This window comes from Zosterops lateralis (assembly GCF_965231275.1).
Source record: "Zosterops lateralis genome assembly, contig: HAP1_HAP1_SCAFFOLD_49, whole genome shotgun sequence".
Classification (NCBI taxonomy): domain Eukaryota; kingdom Metazoa; phylum Chordata; class Aves; order Passeriformes; family Zosteropidae; genus Zosterops; species Zosterops lateralis.
In genome coordinates, this window is record NW_028154614.1 from 336,496 (window position 1) to 355,672 (window position 19,177).

The 19,177-nt window shown below is 39.4% G+C and overlaps 2 protein-coding genes and 1 pseudogene across 3 annotated transcripts in view; 2 read left to right on the forward strand and 1 right to left on the reverse strand.

The window, feature by feature from the left end:
• LOC310923362 (serine/threonine-protein kinase PAK 3-like) overlaps nucleotides 1–19,177 on the reverse strand; it is a 288,333-nt gene that overhangs the window by 39,100 nt on the left and 230,056 nt on the right. The window lies entirely within an intron of this gene.
• LOC310923363 (beta-sarcoglycan-like) lies at nucleotides 3,253–8,258 on the forward strand (annotated as a pseudogene). The gene is made up of 5 exons: nucleotides 3,253–3,459; nucleotides 4,246–4,431; nucleotides 4,533–4,695; nucleotides 5,209–5,340; nucleotides 6,179–8,258. The product of its transcript is annotated as a beta-sarcoglycan-like (transcript).
• Nucleotides 9,421–16,842, forward strand: LOC310923368 (uncharacterized protein; the record flags this gene model as incomplete). Its single annotated transcript, XM_083885406.1, has 4 exons — nucleotides 9,421–9,916; nucleotides 12,232–12,401; nucleotides 12,932–13,259; nucleotides 14,332–16,842. The coding sequence occupies 4 exons, from the start codon at nucleotides 9,421–9,423 to the stop codon at nucleotides 16,821–16,823; spliced, it is 3,486 nt and encodes a 1,161-aa protein (XP_083741532.1). The 3' UTR covers nucleotides 16,824–16,842.

Below are 19,177 nucleotides of genomic sequence, written 5' to 3' on the forward strand. Positions count from 1 at the left end.
ATAATAATCTAGCAGATTGTCGGATTAAAAGAAAAAAACCAAAATCTGGTTTTCCATATTAGCTGAAATAACACATACAAGGAAAAGGCTCTTATCTTGCTTTGTCAGCAGTCACATGAAGTCTCCACGCAATTTCACCTGATTTTTAAGAGTTACAAACTGAAACATATACTACTGAAGGAGCAAAACCCAGAACTATGCCTAGGAAACAACAAAACTACATCACGTTCAGCAAATGCAGTTTTGAAAATTTTGCAATTTAAACTACACCTGCCAGAAGAATACACACTTTTTTACTTCCTTCCTTAATCTTTATCTGTAACCTGTGTATCACCTTCCACATAGATCACTCTCTAGGTCTTCAGGTTTTAATGACTCCGTATGGTTTTTACAAGCTTCCAAAAGAGCTGAAAATCCCACCCATGTGCCCATCAGCTTGTGTTTTGATCGCTGCAATATGCTTTCCTCGGGCCTTGGGGGAGCACTGTCAACCTGCTCACCTTCACAAGAACACAGCTACAAAAGTGCATTTTTCCAGCTCATTACAGCAACATAACACAGTGTTTCCATCTGCCAGCTCCTCTTTTCCTGCAACAGCAGCCTGAAACTGTTCATCTTCATTTTCCAAGACCTGAAAGACTATTCCCAACCAACTCATGATGGAGGGGTCAGCCCCCACTGCTGCTCAGCCCTCCTAAGGTCTACCTCACCATCCATTTGCAAGATTTTGAAATGCACGGCACTGTTCCTCCTCTGTGGTAGCTTTACCAGCTACTCTCAAACTCCCTAAAATTGTCCTTTGTCATGAATCCTGCAGAGAGTTACACTGGCTATGTAACTGTAACTCCTATCCAACCATAAAGTAAAAGAAAATAGCTGATTTTCCCTGGAAACGCTGCATCTCTTTCCTCACCAAGCACAGCACACAGCAGGTGGTTACAGGCTCCTGACCTGAGCACAAGCCCCATCTACATCCTGAAGGTACAGAAACCTGGGGATGCAGGAGTGAAAACTCTGTCACGATTTTCCACTGAGCAAAGTCACACCTGACAAGTTTCATGTTCCTCTGCCTCATCTTTCCCTAATTTCACACCTTCTCTATTTCTTCCACTGTTTCACCTCCTCAGTTTCCTGTCACTCCCTGGATTCCACTACATTCCCTCTGCAGCCGAAACTCTTCCCTCAGTCCCGTTCTGACCCCTCGGGGCCGTGTGGCCTTGCAGCAGCCTCTTTCCCCTCCCAGAAGGGCTGGGGTGCTGGATAGCCCGTTCTCCGCCTCAGCACCTCTTTCCCCCCCGTTCTCCTGCCCGTTTCTGGCCCACGGCCGGTTTCTCCTGAGCACAAGCCCGCCCCGGGTCCTTTTCACCTGCCGCTCTTTTACTCCAGCGCTCTCTCCTGTTTAGAGCCAGTGTGCCTCAAACCTCACTTTCAACCTCCGGCCCTTGTTTTCAGGGAGCCTCGCCATGGGCAAAGAGGCAAAAAGCCGGGGCTGGCACTCAGAGGTGTGTGAGGGGCGCCAACCGCAGGGGCGCGGGACGGGGCCCAAACCGGCCACTGCAACGCCCGGCGCCGGCCGCCCCGGCCCGGGAGCGCCAGCACCCACCTCGTAGTCCTGATGCCAGCTCTCCAGCTTCTCCTGCAGCTCCCGGGCGCTCCCCGCGCCCACCAAACTCTTTAAGTCTCTGGCCATGGCAGGATGTTAGCTCGCTCTTGGGGGTGTTGCGTTGACTCGATGTCGCTCCGGGAGCGCTCCTCGGGCGGCGCGGGTCTACCAGCGATGGTACAGCCGGCCCGGTGCCCCTGCCCCGGGCCCGTACGGCCGCGATGGTGATGTACGGCCGGCGGCGGCGGTGCCACGGTAACGGAGAGGGGCAGCGAGGAGCGGGTACGGCCCGCGGCCGCCAGGTGACGCTGCCGGGTAACGGCAGCGGGCGCGGGGACCCGCCGCGCGGAGCGGCGCCAGGGGGCGCCCGCGGGCCCCGCACGGCGGCGGCGGGGCAAGATGGCGGCGGCCGGCCCTGAGCAGGTCCGTACGCGGCGGGACACGGGCACGGGAGGGCGGCGCCGTCCCCGCCGGGGTCAGGGGGGACCGGGCCCGCGGTGAGCGGGCGGGACCCGCTCGGCCGGGGAGGGGAGAGGCGGCCCGAGGCTGCTGTCCGGGCGGGGCGGGGCGGGGCGGCCCGCAGCGGCGCCGTGCTGCCCGAGGCGTGGGTGTGCCACAGACGGCAATGGTGCATGCCCGGCACTGCACTGAGGCGCAGGGTTCTGGCCGGGGTGGGAGGCGGCGGGTGCCCCGGGGCCCGCAGGTCGTGTGTGCTCTGCAGGGCCACACGGGGCCCGAACATCTCCATAAACTTGTCAGGTCAAGCACCTTTCTCAGTACTATCTCTTAGCTCTTCAGCAGCAGAAGAAAACACGGTGTTGCTACTTCAGCGTAGACGTGCAAGTGCAGTCACTTAAGTGTAGTTTTAGGATTCAAGTGAACAAACTTAATTCCGTCCAAAAGATCAAGCTTCTTCTTTGAACATGTGAATCCCTAAATAACAAACCGTTCCGTTTTGGACAGCTACAAAAATACATTAAAGATTTATTTTCACTACGAATATGTACAAGAGTTTCCTCTATTAATTTGTTACATTGAGAGGAAATCCCTTACAATGTCATAACTTCAGATTATTACACGAAAGCCACTCCGGCCAAGTTCCCCATGCCAGGTGTGAAGCCTCACAGTATCTTTCTCGATGCTGCATGCAAGCAACAGGAGTTGAATGCAAACCCTGTACTGTCAAACTAATTTAAAAACTGTATCCACCATGCTCTTCTTGAATAGTCACTGAGAGTCTACCACATATGAGCACGGAGGGAACTAAAATCCTGTGTACTGGCAGATGACGTGCAGGATTATGTCCTGTATCATCTCTGAGAGGTAAAAACTTGATGAATTTCTTGGTAGCTGGTTTTAGGTTTTTAACTGTAACAATATAATTAATAATTCCCATCTGCCATGGTAAATATTAAAGTCATATATTGTCTGAAAGTATCTGGATTTTAAATTTAGTCATTATGTTAGCAGAGGTTGCTGTGGTTCTAAGTGTGTATTCTGACAGCAGGGTGGCAGACGGAAAAATTATTCTCAACATAATATCCAGTATATTCCACTAGTCAGTTTACATTGTTTGCATACATATGTGTGTGTCATTGTAGCTAATTTACGTGCCTTTTGAAGCTAACCCATGCCCTGTGTTACAGCAAAGCTCTAACGGCCCGGTGAAGAAGTCTATGCGAGAGAAGGCTGTGGAACGCAGGAACGTTAATAAGGAGCACAACAGCAACTTCAAAGCAGGATACATTCCAATTGATGAAGACCGTCTCCATAAGACAGGGTTACGTGGCAGGAAAGGCAACTTGGCCATATGTGTGATTGTTGTTCTTTTTATTTTGGCCGTCATCAATCTGATTGTGAGTATAATAGCTATAGCGTAAGTAACATTAGGTCGTGTTTCATTCTGACAGTTCACTAAAAAAATAAAACTTCCAGGATGGCCAAGGACTTATAATGTACTGAAGGAGATTCCCACTTTTCTCCTTTCTTTTTAGTTCTTTTGTAGTCTGAGCAAGATTAGATGCAAGAATGGTGTCAATTCAGGCATGGTTATTTCGGTTATCATGGTCACCCCATGAGAAGTGTTACTAGTACATATGAATTCAGGATATATGGCATATAAAATATGGTTATATTTTACATTACAGAGCTGTATGTGAACATTTAGAATTAACTAGGTACTGCACTTTAAAACTTCATTGTTCTAATAACCACATTTTTATTGCTTGGTCAATGAGAAATAATAAATTATTTTTTGTAATTGCACATCCATCTCTGAGGATGCATTCTTGCAGTTCAACGTTAAGTATATACCAAGCTGAACTGTTCAGGAAATCTGTTTAGTCAGTGGTTACCCTTAAACAAAAGAAAGATGTAACTGTGGATGCAATTTAACATTTTATATATATAGAAATAATTTTAGCTACTGTTTCTAATAAGTCTAAAAATAATTTTAAATGCTTTTCATAATTAAATGTGTTATGATGTTTTCAATAGGAACAGACTACAGTAAACTCATACTTAAACCTCACTTAACCATTGACATTAATAATTGTTCAAATAAAACATCTAATTAATACAATAATTGTGGTAGGAAGATCCGAACAATCAACATGATGATTGAAAATGTGTTTCTCTTTCAGATTACCCTGGTTATCTGGGCAGTGGTAAGAATTGGTCCCAATGGTTGTGACAGTATGGAATTCCATGAGAGTGGCTTACTGCGGTTTAAGCAAGTGTCTGACATGGGTGTTATACATCCCTTATATAAAAGCACTGTAGGAGGGAGACGGAATGAAGACTTGGTGATCACTGGGAATAATCAGCCTGTAAGTTATAACATGAATTGAAAGTTTGTGAGCAACACTAGAGAATTACACTCACATTGCTAATTTGAAACATCATTAAGTTCATGACTTTGTTTCTGAAGATTGTATTTCAGCAAGGAACAACCAAGCTTAGCGTGGAAAAAGACAAAACTTCTATTACCAGCGATATTGGCATGGAATTTGTTGAGCCACGAACAAACCCATGAATTTCATCTGCCAAATGGAGTTAAAATATTGAATGTACAAAAGGCCTCTACAGAGAGGGTATGTCTCTTATCTTTTGTAAGTAATAAGAATACAGCCCATTGTTTGTTTGTGTAAAAGTAGAGTTGGGTTAGTGGTTTTATAGAGGGTTGAGTGTGCCTTTGGAAACACTGAGCAATCGTGTTGCAGAAAAACCACTCACAACTATGAATACACAGGAGGAACAGGTTAAGTGAAAATGAGGGGTAAATTTACATCATCTGTCTTAACAGGAAGCCTGTATTTGGTACAAGTGTTAGCTGTGTATCTCATAAAATTGTCATATAAATTTGGGGTTTTTTTATACAAGAAAAATTAATTTCACATACCTTCCAAAATTCACTGATCTTGTTTTGAAACTGAACGTGGGAAATAACAAATATGCAGAAGCTAATGGCAGAAGGGCAAAAAGTACATTCAAGGTTTTTATTACATTGCACAGCACTACTCTTAAGGTAATTAAAGTTACTCAGACAAATGCAAGTAGCACATTTTCATTAAGGTGTAATACAGCTTTTTTGGTTATGTTCTTAGATTACCAGCAATGCAACCAGCGATCTAAACATAAAGGTTGATGGTCGTGCCATTGTCCGGGGAAATGAAGGTGTTTTCATCACAGGCAAGACAATTGAGTTTCGAATGGGTGGAAACATGGAACTTAAAGCAGTAAGTATTTCAAATTAAAGCAATTCTTCTAACAGCTTAGTTTCAAATCTAGGCTGATAGTAAACTGATGTAGCTTTATGTCATTTCAAATTTTATAAAATTACTCATGCACAGAAGTCATTTGGATTTAAATAGATGGTTTATTACTTTGCAGTTAAGTAGTGGTTAAATAGTTCCAGGTAATATTGATTTACCACTATTAAGACACCAAAAACCTACAACGCAGTTAAAGCTAATATATTGGCCTCTGTACTGGCATGAATACCAAAGGAAGTTAATCTCCTCTGAAAGCTTAACCAGGGATGGCAATGTTTGCCAGAAGAGCAGAGCATATAGTTTGGAGCATTCTGTGCTGCTGCTCTAAGATTCACTGGCATTTCTTTAAGATTTTTGGAGATTAAGATGGTAGTATATATAGAACGATGGAAAAAAAGGATAAAAATAAAGGTATATGCACTTTCAAATGTGAATGAATTTCATGCATGAATTCAAACACTCTTTCCTGTTTCATGTCCATATTTTATATTTACTGCATTTGCTAATAAGAATGTAAAGTGGAAAGTCACCCTACTGCTGTCTTTCTCAATATCGATACACCACTGAAATAGCAAAGTACATTGCTGTATATAGTCAAGAAATCCACAGGCATTGCTGTAATTGTTATTAAAAAATTAAACATTTGCATACATACCTTTTTTTTACTGTTGATTCTACAGCCATCCTAGACGTGTTATTTATCCATTAAACCAGCTTGTCCTTCTCAAAAACAATATGCCTTATTTACATTAGAAGTTGTAATTCTACAACTTCTTTTTTTTTTTTCCTGTCTCCTTACTAGGAAAACAGCATCATCCTGAACGGAACTGTGATGGTCAGCCCGTCACGACTGCCAAGTTCTTCTCACGGGGAGCAGTTCAATAACGGCAACTGGCTGCGCTTCAAGCTGTGCATGTGTGCGGACGGGACGCTGTTCAAGGTTCAGGTGACAGGGCACAACATGGGCTGCCAGACCTCTGTCAACTCCTGTGGAGCCACGCACTGAAAGAAACTGCTGCAGGGACAGGTCTCCTCCGTGTTTACACATATTTGTATGAAGTAATTGCATGCCTTCAAGGGTTTCTTTTTTTGCAGCAGTTTATGCTAACATTTCTTACACTGTATTTTTAAGGAAAGGCTGTTACAGTCAGCAGTATTAGGTCATCATCCTGTTAGCTGCAGTACTGGCACTGAATCTATAAGCTTTCAGTGTACGTGCATACTGAAGTACCTTCTCGAATTGGGATCAGTAGAATATATGTAAAAGAACATGATCTTGGCAACACCTCTACTGCCTACAGTAGTCTCTTGAGGAGGTTTTTGTCCTGTCTCAAGACCTTGAAGACTGCTGAGAATATAACCACAGTCTGAAGTACTTCAACACGAATGTCAACTTTTTGTTGAAAATAGATTCTCCTAGGATGGCTGAAGTGGCAGACTTTTCTCTGCTTTCTTGTTGATACATTGATTTACCCCAAACTTAGGTGGTTTACCAGATGTGTACTGAGGGGTAATGCCAGATTCACTTAAAAATATCACATGATTTCTGCCATGTATTCTCATGTTATTAAAAAAACTGTGCTATCATAAATAATATTTGCAAAGTAATACTGAGTATGGAAATGTAACTTGAATTTTGAAGTAGTCTTGCAGTTATTGAAGTATTGCTTGAACTTCCATTCTGTCTGTGCAGTTAATGCATTCTGCAGTTGTTTAATTTATGTGAAATACTTACAAAATGTGTTTATATTAGAAGTACGTTTTTAAAGATGTACTTACAACTTGCTTACTACCCAAAAATAGTGTTTTCCGAGGTGCTCTAATGTGAACAGTGTCTGAGTCCATTACTCGATAGGTAATAATCTAAGCTTAACTGTTGCAGCAGTGTCTGAGGTCAGTTCTCTCCTTCCCCATAATTTTCAGTACTGATGCATTACTGAAACATCGGAATTAAATTCTGAAGTTAAACTGCAGTTTTGTAATTCTAAACGTGGTGGGAGGACATCAGACTATGTGTATCAGAATTTGTCAACAGTGAAACTATGGTGAACTGGGGCCTGCTGCAGCCTTCCAGTGGCATTTGCAGCAGTGATGTGTTTTGAGCTAAAAATAAACCAGCTATTTATAAGATTCTTTCTTTCCCCACCCCATGTATTTCTTCAGTTTAAAATAGCTTGGTTTAGCAGTAGCGTCAAGTAATCTTAATGTTGGAGGTCTCAAAAAACTGTTTGTAACAGCTTTTTGACAAGATTTTTGATAAGCACACCCTTCATTACCTTCAAGTTGCATGAGTTTTGCACATTAACTTCAGAACTGATTATTTGTTACATGAAGGTAAACCATCTACCCTTGTTTTACAGTGCTTAAAGTACATAGGATTCCATAAAATACAAATCAGCTCCTGCTGTAACAAGAAATTCAACTCTAAGGCCCCAATTTCTGAACTTCATGGAAGGCAGTAAACGCTCATGCAGAACGTGTATGGGTGGAAGTGGTTGCTGGAGGGATATTCATAAGTCAGGCATTACAGCACATGGGGGAGGTCAGAGGAGTTGTATTTCTCTCACTGCTCAAAGGCAGATTTTGATGCTCAGTAGTTGTTGGGGGTTTGGGGCTGGTCAGCAGTGGAGCCGTTCTGACAAAATCAGAATAAGCAGAATATAATGTAGCAAAAACCACTGAGTTCTCACACTAAAGATTACGGGGAAGTACTAACATTTTGCATACTGTCTTTATGGACCTCAGACTTTTATCAGAGATAATAGTTACTAAACACTTTAACACACATTTTGCTGCTTTACACCCATCTTTGCTGCTAAGCGGTAACTCAATTTCTGTTACAGTTAAAAGGAGGAAATAAACTAACATTTTTCAAATTGTCACTCATGCTAATGGCAGCTTGTCACTTTCTGTATACAAATGGAAACACAAAATATAAAGAGCAGTATCCTCAAAGCTGACATACATCTTGAAAATGCCTTGGTCAACTAGATTACACACGTATTAAAGCTCTTCTCTGATTAATACTGACATGTCTATATGCTAGTATTGGATTCCCATAATTATCAAGAGTTCTTTTTAAAATACTGTGTGCAATGTACAGCTGAAAGATTTTGTCACAAAGGTACTCTTAAATCATGATCTGCAGAATTTTTTTTCAAGTGTGGATTTTTTTTGTCAAAATGTAGCAAAACCAGTCATAAAAATACCAAATGAAATAAATTATCAAATTTGCTAGCCACTATGTATTGTTAATATATTTTACATTTATATTACGCAGTTTGATAAACGTTGGCACCACACATGCCTTCTGTTGAGCATTTATTTATCTTCTAACTGCCTAAGGTACATTTTTCTGTATGTATTAAAAGCATAGAGTAGAACACTGTTTATTTCAGTCCCACAGATGCACTTAAGATTTTTTGTGTATAAAGTGCATTCTACATGCCTGTGTAAAATGCTATACTGGGTACGCTGAAACAACTTGCATGTGAAGAGTTCTCACCATCTCTAAGTGTGGTGGTTGTTCCAATGGGTGAAAGGCTGTAGAATTTCAAACGTTTGTTTTGAAATAATACAATAAATTTTACAATGCAGCTGCTGTTCAGAAGTGTTTATTTTAAGAATATGAAGAATGTGTAAGAAACTGGAAGTATAAAAATTGTTCCACACCCCTTTGTCATAGATTGTATGTGGTGGACTTTGCTTAGTGTAATTGTGTGCAGTACCTGAAGCAGAGTTCAAAAGTCTCCACTGTTGTTAGATCTCAAGCTCCCAAGAAGCTGTGTTTCTCGACAAAAGGCTGGAAAAGAAAAAAAAGGTTCTAATTGTTTTTTGGGATAGATGGAGGGAGGGGGAGGTTACCAGTTTATTAATGTACTTTTTGAAAATAAGACTCCATTCTATTTAATGCAGAATGTTGGTAATGCTGTGGTTATTTGGTGTTGATTTTTTAAAATGTTTTTTTAAATGTCAAACTACATTTACTTTCTGTTCTTGTTGTGCTGAATTTAACCATAATTCTACATTTTAGATTTAGATATTATGGATAACCTTCACTTGCATGTCATAGCTGTGGTCCTTTACTTTAATCTTCCTGGATCAGTGGGAACCAAGTCACAGCGTATTCTTCCTGCTACACATCACCGTTCAGAGTGCCACTGGGATGGGCAGTTCTTACTGAATTGCTCTTTTACCAGAATATCTACTATTCCAGAAGATATATCAAAAACAGCAGTAACAGCTGATTTGAGTTACAGTAATATTAGAACTTTTGTGTGCTCTGATGGAAGAAATGAAGAGTGGATGCTAAAACACCTGAACCTCAGTAACAACCTGCTTTCCGAACTCACTTTAACTACTTGTACAAATTTACCCATTTTAGAAACTCTAAACCTCAATGGTAATGCCATCCACACCCTCACACTGGATATGCCTACACCTGCACACGGGTCTAAAAAGTACAGCATTGTTGATCATCTCCTGCCTGCTTTGAAAGTACTGTCAGTTGAAAGAAATAATCTTAATACAGTTCCAAGAGGTAAGCATTTCAAAAATCTTTAAGGACTTGACTCCCAAGGGGTAGGTTGGTTTTGGATATAATTTCTATACCTTACTGAATCTAGAGTGTGACTTTCCCAATTTATTATGCTTAAGGTGAGGGAAAGTTTCACTGGCAAATATAGAGGTAGAAGTAAATCAGTTGTTTGTTTACTTTATTAGGTTTTTTAATAGTCTTAGCAACTGTACTGTGTTAATAGTAGTCAAATATAACTGGAGCAGTATTCTTGCTTGTTGTATAGAAAGGAGAATAAGGATCTTTGGAAAAACATCAGCCTCCACATTCCAGTTGTGAACCTTAAAGGTCAAAAAAATTACAGACTATGAATTTCATACTAGCCTTCAGAAGGAAATCAACACTATTAAATAAAACTTCCTGCAGTTTCAGTATTTCAGAGACAGGAAAATATATTTTGTTCATTCCAAACAATTTTGCTCAGTACCTTTAATACTCAATCACAGTGACACCTTGGTGTAACAGGAGAGGGCTGTAAGGTTTCAAGAGATTTTGAGAAAGGCTTTGCTGGTCACTGAACTATGCTGGGAGCTTAACCTTTATGCAGGGATGATTCATAGTGGCCAAATTATTTAAATGAAGCAGAAGCTACCAGATGAACAATGCTGTCCTATACAATATGTTGAATTTATTGATGTCTGATAACACCATCAGATTCATTAGAGTTTGAAAATACAGGACAAGTGATGACAAAAATACCACTTACCCCACAAAGTCATGCAAAGATGATAATATATTTTCCCCTACACAGGGTCATAAAAGTTCTGTTCTCCTTTTATGCTGTTAAATAATTCTCTGGCACAAAGAAAACCCATATCACTTAATGATTTTGTAGTGTTTGTACAGACAAGGTATCTATATAGACAGTATAAAAACCTTACATTATAAAATACATTGATGAAGATTTGATTTGGTTTTATAGATAAATATGACTGCCCATTAAAAGATGCCTTAGAAGGTCAGTCAGATGAATCCTCTTCTATAAGAGACTCAAATTTTTTAAGTTCAAATTGCTGTGCATGGTACCACCATACTTTAAGTTATACTTTAATCCTATATTCATTTAAATACATGTTCAAAACATTCTTCTTGTCCAGAATACTTCACTAAAATTCTGAGGTTTAAGCTCTGGAAAGAAAACACAAACAGCAGTTCTACAGCAGAGGTTTCCCACAGAGAAACCCTTCTCCCAGCTCCCCAGGAGTGAGGCTGCTGCCATACCAGTGTATATTTTTGGCACAAGCTTAAATTCAGGGAAGTAGCCACAGTACAATTCCTCACACAGGTGCAGTGATGAATTTATGAACTTACAGAACTTCTGTATGCCTTTCCTATCACCCACCTCTAGTTTTATACCAGGAATGAATCATTCCCTCTGCTTTTCACAATAAACCCGAAGATCAATTACTCTGCAAACAGAGCTGCTGGCTGAGAAAAGCTAGTTCTGGTAAACAAGGTGACACCAAGGGCAAAATTGTTAAGAAGTAGCAGCTTCTCAACAATGCCCAAAAATCACTTTAGAGTGACACTGTGGTGCTGAACACTCATCATCAGTGGGAATGCTGAGTGTTCAAACGTCTGCCTCTCCCTTGGGCCTTGCAGGCTGGAGCTTCAGGGCTGCCTTCACAGCACCTCAGAAAAATGAGGTGTCTCCAGCTACCAAGTGTTCTGATGTAACGTGGATGTTATTGTAACTAGGATACACTGAAGATTATACTGCCATGCTTCATAATTCACAGGCAGACGGGCACAAGCAACAACATGGTTTTGTTTTCATTTCTTTTACATCCTAAGAATATAGTTCAAATAATTCCACAGATGAAAAACTCCCATGAAACCACCCATGCAAATGGATAGGAGATACTGTATCACCTTTTTCATCTTTATCTTTTACTTACAATTAACATATTAGGAACTTGTCAACTCAATATATTTTACCCTTTTCACATTCCTTTCCTACCTCTAGTTCTCCAGAGAAGCTTGCGCAAAGTACGGAGATCAAAATAATTTTGATAGCACAAAGAAATGCTAGTGCTTTTATGAAAGTGTCAGTTTTTAAGACATTCATTAACGGAATATTTTAATGTGCTAGCTGTTGATTCTATGCAGCTTTTAGAATGGGACAACCACTGATCAGGAAAGGCATAACACAAAGGCTGCAGCTACTCATTGCAATAGTGGAATGGAAGGAATTTTGTTGCAAAGCATTTTATAAAGACACTTGATGCAGTTGGGAAAACAAGACTATAAAATGTAAAATAGGTTTTTTTTCTTCCTAGGACTAGGCCTCCTGCAGTCTTTACAAACTGTCCATATGTCATCCAATGCCATACAACATATTGACCCAAAAGATTTTCAAAACCGTTCACAGCTGAAGGACATTGACCTGCGAAACAACAAGATAACTAAAATTCATCCAGATGCCTTCAGAGATCTCAACAAATTACAGGTTGTAAAGCAATACAACTGTTAGAATATTTTATTTTAATCATTAAAGATATTATTTACCAACTATTAAGCATGATTATATGATTCTTATTATAATACTAGTGTATAAATAAAATTAAACTAGAGCAAATGGTGAAAATATTTTTTTATATTTGCTTTTTACATGTAGGAAAACACATGCTAAAATGTACAAGATACAACCATAAATTCACAATTTCTCTATGCCACAAACCAATCTATAACTGCCTTAAACACATACATGTCCCCTTCTACCTCCATCCCTTCCATGGCAAGAGCCCTGCAGCTCCCTATTCACACAAAGGTAAGTCTACAATGGGAGAATTCTAAACACCACAATTTAAACTTTTCATCTGCATTAAAAAGCTTAGATCAACATTATTGAAATCCTAAGCAGATGTATTGTTCATAGAACTACAGAAGTGCTTGTACACTAAAACACTGTTGTAAGATGTTGGAATAAGGATTCCATTGTGAGCCTTATCAAATTAATTCTGAATTATTTCCAAATAGGTTTTGGATCTCCGTGGAAATGCTCTGACAATCCCTCTACCACAGATACTACTCAGTTTGAACTTTTTTCAACTTGAAGTGTATTTGTCAAAGAATGCCTGGATATTTAACTGCAGGCTAAATGCTTTTAAACATTTATTTCATTTTGTCTTTGACTCCACAAGGAAAAAATGGAGCCTTTCATACAATAAGTCTGCCAACAACTCCCAGAAACCTCTGCTGTATCTTTCAAGTTTCCATTTAAACTGCAGGGACGAAGTTTTGGTCAAAAGGGCCACAGTCCCAAAAGGGACATCAGTGCTGACCTGTAACTTGGACAACATAAGAGGTATGTATATCAGGCACTCCATCCAAATGCTGCTAAAATCCAAATGAATGCAGAATAGTCAAATAAATCTGGTTTTTAAAAGTATGTTTCTAAAGACACTGTTTAAAAATTACTAAGTAACAGTTTAACATGCAAAAATATTTCATAAGAAAGTAGTATTCTGCTTAGAATATTTTAAAGTTAGGTTTACTGACTCTTGATCTCCTTCCTTACATCAAAGGAGGAAGTGATGCCAATTAATATACAAGTAAGTTTCAGTAAGTAATGCATTGCAAACGTATTGGTTCATTTTGGACTGAACAAAGGGCCAAATAATGGGATGGCACTTCTGAAGCATGTAGAAAACCAAGAAGGATGCAACAGTTTTCAGTGTTCAGCTAGAGCAAAATAAAATGAAAGTTTATTTGCAGAGAAAAAAGATTTCTATTTCTTCTAAAAACATACAGCTACCGTAGCACACACTTCGCTTACATTTAAAATTAATAGAGATCATTGAGGGTATAAGTAACAAAACCTATAGAGCCAAGATTTACCACACAGATTGAAAACTAAGACCAAACTTAGACCAGAAGGTGTATTTGTCACGAGCCATAAGGCAAAATGGTTTAACTTTAAAGGGCTAATAGCACTTGGAGGTGGTAAGGCTTTCCCCTGGGAATACTTCATCCCCAAAAGAAAATATCAGAAATGCCACCTGCTTTGTCTGCTTACAAAAAGAGTCACAAAAACCTGGATAAACATCAGCACACTGGACTGCAGCAAAACTTAGCTGGGAACAAAAGCTGTTCCAAAGACAAAGCCAAAAATACAAATTGTAAAGTCTGCAATTAAGACCCCGTATGTAGTGTGTTTTTAGATGGCAGGCAGTGGGCACAGGCCCGCGATATGGTTTAACAGGCTTTGTACCATGTCAAATTATTCGGGATGGATAAAAGGAAAATGGGGTTTATAATAAACGGTTAAAATTATGAGAGATAGTCCAGTGTACATTCTTAAAAACATCACTGGACCCTGCAAACCAAGTACACTATGCTTTTAACAAAGACTGAGTTTGTATTTTCTTTCATTTCAGGCAATGGAATCTCTTGGTGGACACCTAAGGGCAGAATTTCAAAACATCAGAGTCTTCCTCATATGACACTGGATAAAATGAATAATTTAGTGATACACAATGCTGAGAAAACTGCTGAAGGATTATATTTGTGTCTTTTCAATACAAGAAAAGAGAAGTATCTCATTTACAGTATAGAGGTGAACGAAGAAGTTTCAGCATTGTTGGTTAGAAAAGCCAGGGACACTAACACTGGTTTTAGGCAGAACGAAACACAGCCAAACTTTGCACTGGCTGTCTCCCTCTCTGTGGTCATTACATTTCTTTGTGCTTTTTGTCTGGGTGCTTTTGCTAGACCCTACCTGGAAAGACTTTGGAGACTCATGCGCAGGAACAAAAATTCAGGTTCAGAACAGACATATTCTAATCAGGCTTTTTCAGATGAAACCTTGAGCAGAGAGCCTTCTGCAAGCAAGCCAACAAATACACAGCACAATACATTGTTTTTTGATGAGCATTCTTTAAGAAACACACAGATTTTTCCTACAGAAACTTCTACTGTGTATCAAAATTTTTCTGGCAATGGTGTACATTCACCAAATCCCAAAGCAGAGTACCAGAAACCAAGCAATACTGAGATCAACATGAAGAAAATAGCAGTGTTTCCAAAAGTCCAAACTAGTATAGACAGTAATGAAAGTACAGATATTTATGATACTGGACTATTTTTTTTAAGGACAGATTACCGGAACAGCAATGCACAAACACCAAACAGGAAAGTAAGAAACAACTCTGGTCTGCTGCAGTCTGAGATCACAAAAGCTACACCAAGTGCTCCAGAAAGAAAAGGTATTGTTTCACATAATGAACCCAGGCACACGAGAAAATTTAGGCAGGGAATGCAAAGCCGTGAAGAACAACTTGGTCTAAATGGCAACAAAAGTATACCTAGTGATATTGTACATTTTATTTCACCCAGTAGCTCCAGAAGAGATGCAGATATTGAGAATTTAAGCATCTATGAAATAATAGAAAACTCTCCCCTTACAAAGCATGACTGTAAAACGATATATTCAGATGAAAAAAATGCTTCAGCTGATGTATTTGGTGACAGCTCTTCAGCTGAAGGGATTCCATTCACAATGAGTGACTGTAGTTCTTTAGCAGACTTTGAACTGGAACAGCCTGATGTTAGTGACAACCTGCCAGTCTATCAGTCATCACTAGATGAAACGAATACAGACAGTGGAACTGAGAAGTTCGCAACACCGCCAGAGTCTCCAACCATTACTGCTGAACTTCAGCAGATTTGGAAAAATCAAGAAGAGAACAGTGCCTATTTTGAAACCACTATTAATTATGGATCAGACACCACCATGTATGAAACAGCATCCCCTGATTCTGATAAATGCAGTGGTCACATAAGTGTGTCAGATCCAGATACAGTCAGTTCTTCAAGTCAAGAAATTCCAGATACATTTGATTATTTTACTAATGCAGAGTCAACAGCACAAAACTCTATTTCTGATTCTCTCTACTGTCAAAGTACAGATTTTGGTAACACGGTACTTAAGTTAAAACATTTTCCCACATATGACACAGAGAAAACTTCTGAAGAGGATGGACTGCAGCTGTCTCTGCTTCCCAGAGAACCACAGCATTCCCTCAGCTTCAGTCACACGGAACAGAAAGACAATGCACCAGCAGGAAGTACAGAAGACAATGCACCAGCAGGAAGTACAGATGAGGACATAGCCAGGAAGTCCCCTGAAAAGAATGATGGCGAAGCAGACATTACATTAAGAAGAAACATGAGTACATCTGAGGACAGTGGCTTTATTTTTGCTCCTATTGATACTGGCTTGAATGAAGTTGTAAAAGAACCATCACCGCTACATTCCAGCAAAGAATCATCTCTTCAATTGCTACCTGAACACACATTTGAAAAACATTTCATGTTTGTTACAAAGCAAGATGACTTGCTACCACAGGTGAAGCAGGCTTGTGCAGATAAAATGCAAGGAGGTTCTGATGAGAAAAATTCTGATGGATTCACAGAATTACAGGATACCAGCAGCTGCAGTCTGCCTGATGAAATGCAGACTTGTAATCCTACGGCAGATCTGCTTCATCTTTGTAATTCTTCAGAATTCACAACAGATGATCACTTCCAACTGGATCAGAGTGATGATGAGGATACATATTCGTTCACAATCCCACAAGGTGTCTTCAATGAAAGTACACCGTACAGTTCATGTTCCTTCCCACAAAAGCCTACAGGAAATACAATCTCTGAAAGCACTGATTCCAGCAAGATGAAGGATCATACTACTTTGACAGAACTGGAGAACCATTCTGATACAACTGTAGAACACATCCAAAATTCCAGTGAAAATCTCAACCAAAGAAGTCAGACAGATTCAGGACAGGAACAGTTTTTTGTTAAGAAGAAAAGAGCATTTGATGGATTTGCTAATATTTTGCAAAGCAGAAGAACAAACTTCAATAGTTGAAACACAAAATGGTAATACTAAGCTCCCACAGTGTTTGTGTCATTACAGCAGGTGCAAACATTATTTTGTTTTAAAGTGAAATTACTTCTGTTTAGAAGGGTACTCGTAAAAAACCCAATAACAGACTTTATAAAAAGCTACTCTAGAATATTAATAAAGCTGTTGCTGAATTATATTTACTTTCTCATTATTGGTAGTTGATACTAATATATCACTTCCCTTGGAATTTTCTTCAGATACTCACTCTTTTGTCCTTTTGTCTAAAATAAATGCAAATGGAAATATACATTATATACTATTGTGTTTTCTTATGGGACTCAACCTATACAGTGAAATGGTACATACTACTGTCTCCTGCTTTTTGAGACAGATTTGTGGATTGTCTCTGAATTCCCAGTGTTGCAAAGATAAATAAAGTCCAATAAGTATTCAATTACATTTCAAAAATTTCTTTTTAATCTGGCAGAAGAGAGAAAACCACCTTTCTCAAAGAAACAGAATAGAATTCAATTCTTGCAGAAACATCAGTTATAGAAATGTAGCTATAATGAGACATCACCCAAAGTTTGCAGATGTGGTGACATAGGCAGGGTAATTTAAAAAAAAAAGACAAAGGATCCTATACCCACTTGAGAATTTTACTTAAGAGAGGAAAATCAAGAGCAGTTCAAAACTGCTATTTTAGAACATCAGTAGCCAAAAGATAGCAAATGTAAGGTAAAATTATCTCTGTATATAGCCCAAGGCCCTTTCAACAGACTCAGTACCACTGATGCAGTCCTTGAAGGGAAATGTCATCATGAAAGGGAGCAGACTCAGCTCTAGGAAAATGCAGGAAGCTGGCTACAACTCTGGGAAAACTCTCACAGAGACACAATTAACTCCTAAAACTCCAAACAAAAGGAACACATTTCAATTCCATCACAAGACGAGCAAGTCCAATGGCACACTACATCACTGAAACTACCTTTAAAGAAAAAACTAAGAACAAAGAGCCATTGCCAGCTTTCATTAAAGCTCATTATACACACTAATTCTTTGTGGTCAAAACAACTTTAAAAACACAATGCTTGAAAAAAGCACTGACTTGGTATTTTGGTATCTATGGGTCTTCAAACACCATTAACAGTTTTCCAAGGCCTGTCACCTTTTGGCTGTTGCAGCCGCTAACATGTTAAGAAATCTAACTATACAAGTAAGGCAATTTTGTGAATCACAGGGGAAAAAAATCCACTCTAGTGCTCTATTGATATCTCATATACTGAAATGTTTTGTCATTTCCTTGTGCAACAGTCCAACAGGATTTCAAAATATATACTGGAATATTATTTTTCTCATCTTTTTCTGACCATGAGAATGCTTCAGAGGTGAGGCAGACAGTACACCACTTGTGAGAAGCTGCAGGATTTCTAAGATTCCCTTTATTCCATAAAGTTTACTTTGTCAGACAAAGTAAACTCACTCCTTTATAGTCGGATTTTAACATGTGGCAAAGTATTCATTCGTACCTGTGCCTTATCTTGCCACTGTCCTTTGCTACTCATCTCTCCATTATTACCACCACATCTTCATTCAAATCCAAACATTCCGCTGCTTCTCCTTCATATTAGTTCATTTCATTAGCAACTGCTCTTTAATACAAAACCTTTGTATTTTTTGTGACTTCCACACAGTATTCATCATACTCTGCTCCTCCCTACCCACCCCATGTTCGCATGCCCTTCTATATCAATTAGTTACACAGTCTCACACAGACGGACCCCAAGACTGTATCCTCAGTTTTCTTTCTTTACATTTCATCCACTGTATCTTGTTCACACTGAAAACTGGTTAGCTTATTTGGCCACTGAGAATTTTCTAGGACACCTATACTAGTAGGAATCCCATGATCCCACTGGTGCTACTACCCCAGTTGACTGTGGGTAAAAAGTCACAAATAAGCTCAATAAAAAAAGGTGCCTGAATGTACGCTGTATATATTTGTAAATGAAGCATGAGGAATCAGCCAAGAGGATGTTGGCAATAGTCTGAACACACCCTTCTCACAGGGCAATGGCCTGCCGAGCTCCACAATCAACAGGACACAGAATCCCTCATACGGTGAATCAGGACAGGAAAAAATACAGAAAAGCATATCAAGAACTTCAAATACAGTAATCAGAATGAAGTAAAAATCTCATTTTCAAACACATACTTATAATAGTTTGATAATCATCAAGTTACTTGCTGTAGGTACAAAGCATTTCAATCTTTCCTGAATATGCTGATAATTGGGCTGGAAAATAACCCTAAAATAAAAGGAGAAGACAGGTACATTTAACCTACACATAAACCAACAAAATAAACTTTTTTGA